The 11517-nt window shown below is 36.2% G+C and overlaps 1 protein-coding gene across 4 annotated transcripts; it reads left to right on the top strand.

The window, feature by feature from the left end:
* Positions 1-464: 464 nt before the first annotated feature.
* On the top strand, positions 465-11226 carry LOC148851161 (uncharacterized). Of its 4 annotated transcripts, XR_016098959.1 has the most exons (9): positions 465-996; positions 2453-2604; positions 6206-6277; positions 7237-7343; positions 7483-7568; positions 8221-8328; positions 9755-9859; positions 10050-10244; positions 10989-11226. XR_016098959.1 is itself a non-coding variant. In XM_088943426.1 (8 exons), exons 1-5 carry the CDS (start codon positions 887-889, stop codon positions 8243-8245), a joined length of 480 nt encoding a protein of 159 aa, XP_088799552.1. In that variant the 5' UTR covers positions 581-886; the 3' UTR covers positions 8246-8328; positions 9755-9859; positions 10050-10244; positions 10989-11226. The 4 variants fall into 4 exon arrangements, 2 of the variants coding, with proteins under 2 accessions (XP_088799552.1, XP_088799551.1); XM_088943426.1 differs by lacking the exon at positions 6206-6277 and having other exon boundaries at positions 581-996; XR_016098960.1 differs by lacking the exon at positions 8221-8328 and having other exon boundaries at positions 591-996.
* Positions 11227-11517: the final 291 nt, after the last annotated feature.

Genomic DNA, 11517 nt, shown 5'->3' with positions numbered 1-11517 from the left:
AGGCGCCCCCGTCAACAAATGTCTCAACATTTGTGTGTATTGAATTTTGCAAATTTTAATTTTTATGCACGCCTCTCCCATTTTAGGAAGCTTCATTTTGAAATTTCCTGAACCGGATAGGCATTTTACTGATATAGTGCTTAATGACACTTATACATCATAAATGCCTTCATTATATGTATTTCTCAATTTTGCGGCCACACAAGTATAAAATATTTAGGAAACCAAACACCCTCTACAACACACCGGAACAGAACACTGCCGTGTTCATTTAGACCCACATCAATTCTTACGTGACATTGTAGCCGTAAGCAAAAATGTTTCTGGTGCATTGCGTTGTGCAGTAGACCTGTGGGATTGTCATTCATGGGAGAGATATTTCTAATACACGGCTACAATGTGCTATGTGGAGCCAATCGGAACTCGTCGCGGTGGTGAGAGCCTGGGCATTGAGTGGATTCAACGTAACTGAGGGAAACATTAGTCCAGAGTCCGGATCTTCTCCTCGTACAGCTCTCCTTACACGCCATCGCAGCTGTGGATCGGGAATATATTCTGTACTTAAATATTCGTGGGAGATGTTCTGTGGAATGGAAATGTGAGGTCGTGTGAGGGGTGTGGTCTGTGAGGAGCAAATGCCGATCCAAGCCGAATCCTAACGGCCAAACACGTAACTGATAAGTGATAACCCCCGTCCCCCGGCCAACTCTGGTGCAGGCGGGGCTCGATCCGAAGTCTCCGGTAAACCGATTAGCCAGTTGGCACCTTGCAAATTGTACATTTTAGGAGGGTTTAACATGGTTTTTTTTTTTTTTTTTCCTTTTTTCTTTTGCCGACGAGGGGAACCAAATCTTCCTTGGAGGTTTTGACCTTACTAGAAACTCTAATGGAGGGACTGAATGTTGCCGATGCAAAATTGGCCGTTTATATACATCCATCAAAGGCGGGCAAGGTTTCTCAAGCGATTCTTCGACAACGCAGTACTTTGCTCTTTAAGTACGGTGCTCTCTCTCTCTCTCTCTCTCTGCTCACGAAAAATGAGTTTGATGATTCCTTTAACTTCCTGAATCCTGGTTGTTCGGTTTTGATGATTCCTTTAACTTCCTGAATCCTGGTTGTTTGGTTTGCTGTGCTCGGGAAAGCCTAGGTTTGGGTCACTAACAGGACAACGTGGGGAACGGACCCTGACTGCAACTCTGAATCGATGTTTGAACTGTGGACTTGTCCTAGAATTCTCGTCTTATTAAACATTGAAGTTATAAGGGATTCATTAGGACACTCTAGATACAGTTAGTTCTGTTGAATGCTATACGACGGATGGATTCATATTTTATCCCATTTAATGGTTTCCGAATAAAAGTAGTGCCTCAGTGGGTTCTTTTTCAAATTTTGCTGGATATATGGAAACACACCAAGGAGTCAAACTGTCAAAGTAAATGTTATTTCTCACTTTACCGTATTTGCGATTTCTTATCATGTGCTCGACTTGTAACTTATGATAAAACCGTGCTTGATTTGTGGACCTCTAGTTCACAATATCCAGATAGAAGCGCCTGAAGTTCTATTACATTTTTTTTTTTCATTTAAAACTGGTTGGATCATGGATCTTGTGCATAAACACGTTTTGACATTATCTTGGCAAACCTTTTTCCATCCAACAACATGCACTCATGATATTTACTAAATTCATAACTGTGGAACAACTTGTACGATGCACCTGATATGAATTAATATTTACTTTGGCAAAGATTTAATTGAATGGTGACTTAGCTCTGAAGAGCCGAAAACACTGCATTAAATTTGAGGTTTCATATGCAGAACACAGGGTCTGCATCAAAAATTGGCTTTGAAGTTTTGAAGGTTAAACACTTGCAGCTGAATGGGATATTGATTCCTTAATGCCTTCCTGCCTTGTTTGGGACTTATTCTTATTGAAAAATAAAATGGAAAATTGTTGATTCAATGCCTTTTGTTGCTACAAACCACTAAACACAATGGAGAAAAAATGAACATGCTTAAAGGATGGTCAAGGTATATAGAGGAAGTAGAGACAAAATTAGGAATATAACTAGGAAATAGAGAGAAAATGAGAAGGAATCAATCCATAAAGGGAAACAGAAAATGAAAAATAGGGAAAAGATTAGGAGAAGATAAATAAAACAGTATTTTTTCTTGTTTCAACATGAATCTTGAATTTTTTCTGAAATTCTGGTTGTTGACCCATCAAATTCTGTACAGTCTGCTACCAGAATTTAGAAGGCCTTGAAACCATGCGGGTTTTTAATCTGAGTTTTGCTTTAGTTGTTCAATTTGTTAAGAAGTGACATCTCCAAATCAGTTGTTAGGTCACATTTGATGATTTTCCATTTTATGTTTGCACTTTGCAAAGATTGATATTAGTAATTTTTTTAGGTGAGTTTACTGACTTGGATTCAGTGGCTCTGTTTTGCAGGTACATCGAGGTCTTTGATGGTGTTGTTCTAGCCTATGATGTGACAATTCGGGATAAAAATGCCAAAGTTCTTCCTGGAATTAACCCATATTTTGGAGTAAAACTAAAAGCTAAGATGTTGCTCTTTTCCCCAAAACCAGACATGCTTTTAGGTAGTTCCAATACAATCTTTTGGATCCTATGTATGTGACTCCAATGATTTTATATTCAAAACTTAATATTGGTTTGAGTTGGTCCAATAAGCTGAATGCTCTATGCTGATCCTAGATAGTCCCTGATTTCTTATATAGTTAATGCAATGACATATCTCTATTTTAACAGGAGGTTATCATCCATGAGGTAATTAGCTTAGAAGTTTTGGAAGATTTGGTAGTTTTTAGTCAATTAATTGAGTTTCTTTCTTTAACTTAAAGGGAAACTGGTAACATATTCTTAATTTTTTTTTTAATTTCGGTGTTAAAAGTACTTGCAGCTTTCTTTTCTTTTTATAATTGAATTGTAGTCATTAATCAGAGAAATATAAGCTGTTACAAGCATCCATTGGAGAGCCACGAGGTGCAACCTCTCCTAGACATTACAGTGAAAGCAGAATAAACCAGAAAAAAGTTACAAACTTGCCCAGAATAGCTCTTCCCTAAATACCTCTTGTTTGGCAAGAGAGTTAGAAAAGACATTTTTCCGAACTACCCACCCATTGGACTCTAATTGTCATGTGTCCAGTTAACCATTTAAATCTTTTCATTACATCCTATGGCTCCAAGTAGCTGAATTGGGGTTCTGCAACCAACCCATAATTACCTTAGAGTCCCTTTTAATCAGTAACTTTTCTATCCCAAGTTATTTGGCAAACTGAACTCCTTGTATAGCAGCCAACAATTCAGCCCTTGTAGAATCACCCACTCCCACCAGGCCTGAAAATGGAGATAAGATATTGCTTTCCTCAGATCTCAAGACCCCCCCAATCCCTGACAAACCTGGATTGCCTCGGCTACTCCTGTCAAAGTTCAGTTTAATAAAACCTTCCGGAGGAGGTACCCAAACTGCTGCAGATTTATTTTCTGAGAAGTCGTGCACTCGTGCTAGCAATTACAGATTAGTTTCTCCAGAAATCATCAAAGGAAAAGAGAGTGAAGGGTTCTAGGGTTCTCAACCAGTGTATAGCTCTATTCAAAATACACTCCTTCACTGCTGGAAGAGTTCTTCTCCTTGTCATGAAAGATTCTAGAATTCCTTTCTTCCCAAATAGTCTACAAAGTAGCTGCTCTAATGCACCTCCACATGCATTTCCCTTTTTTTGTTGGCCAAACAAAGGTAGATGAGCTGAACAACAATTTTACTTTTTATGGCATCATCTACTAAAGTGATTTAAAAGGCGCGCCTAGGCGCACAGGCGAGGCGCATTTCAGGGTATGCGCCTTGCCTAGGTCCTAGGCGCAGCCCTTTCAAAAGGCGCACGCCTAGTGTGCCTGATGTGCCTTGCGCCTCAGCCCAGGTGTGCGCCTTTTGAAAAATTGACGCTTTTTTGCTTTTTTTGAACCTAGCGGTTGGGCCGGGGGATCCGCCCCCTGGACCCTAGTGCCACACCCCTCGAGGCAAGCCCAAACAAGTCCACCTTAGGTCTTAAATTCTTAGTTTTCACACAAATAATGATTTTATGGTTTTAGTTGCTTTTTGAGAAGACATTTTATTAGGATGAATGAATGAACAACATTACCAAATTGGGGGTTCTCGGAGCTCCGGAAGGCGGCTCGTAGAATTAAGAATGTAATATATTTTACATTACATTAGCTACGTGAAGTAATGCAATTGAGTGGAAAAAGAGATTAGAGGTTTTAAATGCTTGAAAACGTTTTATATGTTTGATTTTATTTTTAAATTCTCATTTGAATATGCTTTACATCTTATGTTTATGTATTTTAATTTTAGATAATAGGTTTTTAAAAACATTATTTTAAATTTTAAGTTTATATTTTTTATTAATATTATGTTTAATATTTTTTGAAAATTTTGGCATTTTTTTTTGAATTTTCTGACAATTTTTTTTTATTTTTTAGCATTTTTTTAATAATTTTGTGCCTTGCTTCCAAAAGGCGCGTGGCTTGCCTTTTGCTTTGCGCCTCAGGCGCAAATTGACCCCTACGCCTTGCGCTTTTAAAACACTAATTTACTTACCACCAAACAAATCAGAAAAGGGTCCAAACAAACATTACCAAGATAAGAAAGCAACTCAGTGACACAAAGAAGTTCAGCCTCCCGCAAACCTCTGCGAAAACCAATAGCTTGTAGTTTATTCTACAATTTTAAATATAAGACTTTTCCAACAGCTTGGATTTTCTTACCTTCGAACCCTTGGCAGTGGCAATTTGGCTCACATTGGTTTATCAAACGAGCTGGAAGAGGCAAATAGATCTGGAGAACAAGAGATAGTTACAACAGGAAAAGGTAACAAGCTAAAGTACAACAAGCATTTAGAGGGATAGATGATGTAGGACAATTATGATCCATGTTTGGAAAGCCTAAAAGAATCTTCTGAAGTTTATATATGGACTTAAGCTTCTAAGGGTGTCAGTGGGTCTAGGGAGGTTTAATTATGTATCTAGTGTGAATAAGGATATGTGATTGGATCAGGAAGGATCCTGGTTGGAATTCCACCAAACTGTGGAGATCTCTTGGGTTTGGAAAACTAAAGAAAAAGAAGGGGTTCAAAGGTAAAATTTTCCAATGAAGTTTGTTAGGATAGTTCAGAATGGAGTGTTATAAAGGATGGCTGAGATGCTGAGTATGAGAAAACTTTGGTTGTCCACATTCAACAACCTGTGGTCTCCACAAGTTCTCTCCAAGTGACATGTTAATTCATACAGCCATGCCTTGAGTACTGCTACTGTTGCATGGAATCCATATGAACTAATGTGTCATGCAGGGGGAGCCCTGTGGGTGAAGTTTGTTAGGATAGTTCAGATGGAGTGTTATAAAAGATGGCTGAGACATTGAATATGAGAAAACTTTGGTTATCCACATTCAACAACCTGTGGTGTCCACACACACATACTCACTCACTCACTCTCTCTTTCTCTCTCTCTCTCTCTCTCTCTCCAAGTGACATGTTAATCCGTATAGCCACGCCTTGAGTACTGCTATTGTTGTATGGAATCCATATGAATGTGTCATGCAGGGGGAGCCCTGTGGATGGCACAAGCTATTGAATATATACGTGGGGTTCCAGGCATATTTTCCAGGACCATAAGACCAAAAGTTCCCTTAGTAAGAAAAATAGATAATTCCATAAATTGGGGATTGAGGAGGAAATTTCAAATTCTCATTTAGGGGAATGCTCTGGGCGGTAAGAGAGGGATGGCTGGATTGAACCTGGTATTCATAAATTTTCAAGTGGTGTGGTTTTGATTGAGAGACTTCTCTCTTTAGGGAGATTGTGAATGGTCTGGCTTTGGTCAGTATTTGAAATGGGCTATCTGGGATCAATTACTGTGTCTGGTTAATGCTGAATGAATTCTATTCCTCTAAGTCTTGATAGCTATGGATGGTTGATGTTAAAGAACACTTCCATTGTCCACGAATACAAAAATGGATATAAATAATTTTTGTAAAATTTCCATTTTAACAACAGATTTTGCGTCAGTGACTGATAAAATCATCCCCTTCATTGGTTATTCTCTCTAACCTAAAGAGCTTGCTAGTCTAATTCTTGAAAGACCAAGACAATCTCAACTCTGATTTATTCCTCATCACCAACAGGCCACAAAGTATGAAGTGGATGGCTTTCAAGCTGTACTAAAGCATTTATACTGGAGGGCCCTGGATACCTCAGTAAGTCATCCATCAATATAGCACCATTTGATCATTTTACTAGAGAACATTTTCACATCTTGTGGTTGTTAATTCTAGGGGTGGCCACAACCGAGCTATTCGAGCTCGGCTCGGCTTGGCTCGATTTAAACAGAGCTTCGAGCCAAATTTGAGCCCAATATATAGACTTGTTTGCTAATCGAGCCAAGCTCGAGCCCAATGAAGCTCGACTTGTGAGGCTCGCGAGCCTAGTATTAAATAAATCATTTTTATTATATATATGCATACATAAATACATACATATATATATGTATAATAGTAAATAATTTTTATAATCATTTTTATTATATATTTTTATTTTTTGTATATATAATATCAAATAATTTTATAATTCTTAATTTTTGTCTGAAAAATAAAAAAATAATTTTTATTTTTCAAAAAAAAACTTAGCTTATAATCGAGCTCAAGCTGAGCCGAGCTCGAGCTCGAGCTTGATACTATTCCTACAAGCCGAGCTCAAATAGCAAAGTATTCGGCTTGGCTCGGCTCAAATCCACCCCTAGTTAATTATTGTTTCTTCTGTTCAGCTACTTATGCGAAGGCTATTAGTAAGTGATTAACTGAAGACCCTAGAACAACATAATATACATAGTATCTAATACAGTTATGTATACATGTAAGTTTTAAGATCTTTTCTTTCAAACTTGGTTTTGGGGTTCTTTCATTTTATTTAGGCTTTGCATGCTTTGTTGATGACATTTTTTATGCCTTTTGAGCTCTTTCTTTCTTTCTTTTCTTTCTTTTTATTTTTTAATTTACTCATGCATACATATGAACCCAAATGAAAGTTTTGTTAATCTGAAATTTCTAATTTCGTTGATATCTTTCTGCATGCTACTTTAAATTTGCAATTTTTAACATGTCTAGTTAGTTGTTCCTTCTTTTAACTTGCATGATGATCCGTTGTTATGATACTCTAGAAGGGAAGGTGGTGAAGCTTGGAAAAGCTCTTCATGTCATTGTTCTTGGTTTCTCATCTGCTTGCATAGCAGAGGAGGATATTCGTGAAGAGTTTCATTATAGAATTGTAAGGATTTCTGTGTTCAATGGACCATTTTTTGTCAATTCTCTGTACTGTGGTAACTGATTACTGTACTATAATTGTTGTTATGGGGAGAGACAAACTTATCACTGGTTTTGCTTTTTATGATTTATTTTTGTTTTAGAAACATGGAGAGGAAGTTTTTGCTAGTACATCTCACAGGCGACATGTCATCAAGGTTGGAAGCATGATAACCTTCTCAGTGAAGAGGTGAACTATTCTTTTTGTATGCTATTTAGGTTTTTTAAGTAAATATCCATGCACCCAGATAAATTTGGACTAAGTTGATTAAAAGCATTGGGTTAAGGTTGTCAATGCTCCAACATACGACACTGACATAATTAATGCAGGAAAAAAGAAAAAGAAAAGAGTAAAAGACATTCTGATGCAATAATTTCTTCATATCATGCATTTGTTATTCGTTAGTTCTAAATGAGGGATTCTAGCCTTATTTGTAAGGTTCTTATGATATTACGTATGGTTGGACCACCTACTAGCAGCATTTTATGGGTCCTAGTGATGTGGGGCCTACAGATTTGAGATAAAGGGAAGCCAATTGGATTATTCTTCCTAGATCTGTATTGTCTTTTGAGTGTTTTTGTGCTAGGCTTCACCAATTCATTATAACCCAACTTCTTACCATGGGCTTTTGAGTTTCTTTATTACTAATCTCAAAATTATTGTTCTACTTTACTTTTTTATGTTTTGTTCCAAACCATTGTTATTGACTTACCAATTATCTCTCCCCCTTGTTATCTTAGCCTTTGAAACACTCTTTAGTTCTATCTGGTCTCTTTTTTGCTGGGTGTTCTTAAACCAAGTCTTGAACAAGCAAGTTGAGGTCCTTGTGGTTTATTTCCAGCTTGAAGAAGTTCATTCCGGCTTAAACCAAGTCTCAAACACTATTTCTAGCTTGATAAAGTTCATACACAAAGTTCCTCATGCAATGTGATTGCATCATCTGTAACAGGTATCATAAGGATGAACTTAGAAAATTTTTTAGTTGCTTTGGTAGCCTACATGATTTAGTTATATACCTTAAAAAGGTCAGATTTCTTAAGATGCTCTGATGACCTCTTAGTGATTTAGGGGTTTTGCATGTTTTGATCAGTGCTTTTAGGTAGTACAATTCGTTCAAGCAGCTGGGAAAATTAATTTAGATCTCAGTCTTTTATATCAATAGTGTATATTTGCTTAGAAAGAAGTGATTGGTAGTATCCTATAGGTTAGTGAATATTGAACAATTTTTTTTTTTCAGATTTCTAACTCTATGTGATGATTGATCCTTCATTTTACCCATGCATGAGAAGTGGTATGCATAAAGTGTGGATTTGGGGAATTTTTTGGATGAGCCAAATTCTTACCTGTTTGTTCAATCTGAGTTCTTATGAATTGACTAGAGATCCACATGCTCTAGAATTTAACTTATTTAGTCAGTTCCAACTTCTTTCTGGTTTTAAGAGTCAATCAGTCAAATAGAGGCTATACATATGGTTATAATATGTGAGACATTGTAGGGAGAACTAAAGTACATAACTTTTATTTGAAACGTGGGTTTTTCTTTCCTTGTACTTAGTCTCCACTCTGTGCTTCTTTTTCTGGTGTCATCGCTGTCAAAAATCCCTATTGATATATTTTTTAAGATTCTATATCAATAATGGAGGCCAATGATTATAGTTAAAATCTCTTTATTTAAAATTTGCATGATACTATTCTTTTTTTTCCTACCTATTCTTGATATTTGGTATTACCTCTGATATCAATATCATCATTCTCAAGTTCTTTATTATGTTTGGTCTTTCTGTTATTTTCCTACATTTAGTTTGTATCTTGATATTTACTAGAATTAGTAGAATGCTATTCCTTGCATTCAGTGGCATTAGGTTTTTTTAATGTGCATGCTTGGAGCAGTCAAAGATAAGCTAGAACTGAAATGGGCAAAAAAATTTTTAATAAAATTACTGTTATTGATAAAAAAAAAAGACAATAATTAGATGTGGAAGTCTTTTAATGTGATTTTCAAAATATTTAACTGTAATTTCCATCAAACCTTCACAAATATTTCAATTTATGACATTTTTTTTTCGTGGCTTTGCTGTACTTTTCAAAAATAAATTGCTTTAGTAAACTGGTCAACATATCAAGAATTCAGTTTACTGTTTTCTGATAAAACATTGGTGACTTTGATGATAAAGTATTTATAAAAATATTTGATGTTAAAATTCCATTATTATTTGTACAGTTTTTTTTAATGATTGTAGCTGCAATATTTTTGGTACCTTTTTTGCTATCTGCTTTTTAATCATTCTGATCTAGCTTAGTTTCCTGAATTCAATGAAGCTTTGAAATTTCATTTTTAGTAGTAATTTGGCATGACTCTTTTTCCATCGTGGTAGCTTTGATGAAGAAATACTCCATATATCTGGATCCCTTATTCCAGAAAACACTGGAAGCACCAAATGATTGCATAAACACATGGAAGAAGGTTCAATAGTAGAAAGGTTTGACACTCTTACGCCTATTTCAATGTATTCTGTTTTTTATTTTATATTTTATATTTTTACTTTGTGTATGTTGAACTGAAGGCCCTAGACATTGGAGAGCTCCTTGTTGAATGTAGCAAAATATAAATTCACCATGCTGCAGTTCATGAATTTTTTACTGTTATACTAACAAACAAAATGTCTGCAGGAGTATCAAGAAGCAGAAACAAAAGGATGATAGAAGCAAAATGCAGGAGCATTGTACTGGGATACTTGATAATGCAGGATTATCTTTGAACGCTGAAGATCAACCAAAGAAGACAAAAAGTCAGAGAATTATTTAAGTCTTGAATCAATCTGCTTGAGGGTCCTGAATTTGTTAAAGGAGCCTACTTGCAACCTGGTAGCTTATATTGCTCTTTTTGGGCTTGCTGTATGTTCACCACTGTAAAGTTTCTCTGTAGAATTCCTAGTGCCAATATCTTTGACCAATTAGATGCCCCCATGAATTTTGATGGATACCATCTGATTGGTTACCATTTTTATCATGCGGGTTGATTGCTTATTAGTTTTTTGGGTATCATGCTTTTTTTTTGGTATCGTAGTTGCTATATTATGCTATTACATATGGTTAACTAGAAATGAAATAATTTTTGAAAAAACAACTGAATTGGTTCTTTAGCACATATCATTATTATTATAGTGTAGTTAAATCTGCTAATCTATGATAATAAAATGGTTAATGGAGAGCCAAGTGAGTCATGTGCAGGATAACCTTTGGGAGTTGCCTTCAAAAGATTTCATGTAAATAAATTACTTAGGAGGTAGTTATGGTTCAAGGTATTGATATCATGAGTTTTTAAACAGCAAAACTCACATTTTTTTAATAAATTTTCAGTTCAGTATTTCAAAAATAAATGTCTTGGGAGTTCTTATGTTTGAACTTATAGAAGCCCCCAGCCCCTATATCCTAGTATATAGCATATCCGTGACCCTGAAAACTGATACATATCTTACATTATGGTATGATATGTATCAGATACTTTGAACCCTGGGAGCTAGGAGGTACTGTAAGTTTGTAACAAGTAAAATAGGATCATATGGTTTTGTAGTCAGAACTGATATGGACTATTTTCTTTGGCTGCAGGTGGAATATGTAACATTGTCGAAGGAGCCAGAGAAACAGAACTCTTAGAAATTTATTTTGCTGTTTTTTGTGCTAAGAGTGAAGGTTCGAAGAGTGTTGGAGTCGGACTCTCAATTCCCCCCCACCCCCTCCAAAACAAAAACGAAAAAAATGAGAATCGGACATCGTAACTATTAAGGAATTAAGGTATGGAATCGGATACTCACGAAAAATGATATGTTCCTTGGTTTTCTAGGTATTTTGGATCGTATGGACTCTTGTTTATATGTTGATCATATTGTGTTTAAACACGTTAATAGACGGGTTAATGGCATGGTTTTTAAAAATGAACCAGTCAGGGGTCGGGTTACCGCTTCAAACGGTCCGACTGTTTGATTCGAATGGCCAGCCTGTTCTGACAAAAAATTAAAAAAATTGAAAACGGTCAAAACCGTTCAAATAGTTAACCGGCTGGTTCAGCGGTTTGCTGACCAAAATGAATGGTTTTGGGGGAAAAAACCGGTTTGAGGGAAAACGGCACTGTTCAGGT

This window comes from Nelumbo lutea, chromosome 5 (genome assembly GCF_056320005.1).
Source record: "Nelumbo lutea isolate HS-2025 chromosome 5, American lotus-T2T, whole genome shotgun sequence".
Taxonomy (NCBI): domain Eukaryota; kingdom Viridiplantae; phylum Streptophyta; class Magnoliopsida; order Proteales; family Nelumbonaceae; genus Nelumbo; species Nelumbo lutea.
Note: the sequence above shows the minus strand (reverse complement) of the source record. Positions and strands in the feature narration are given on the sequence as shown.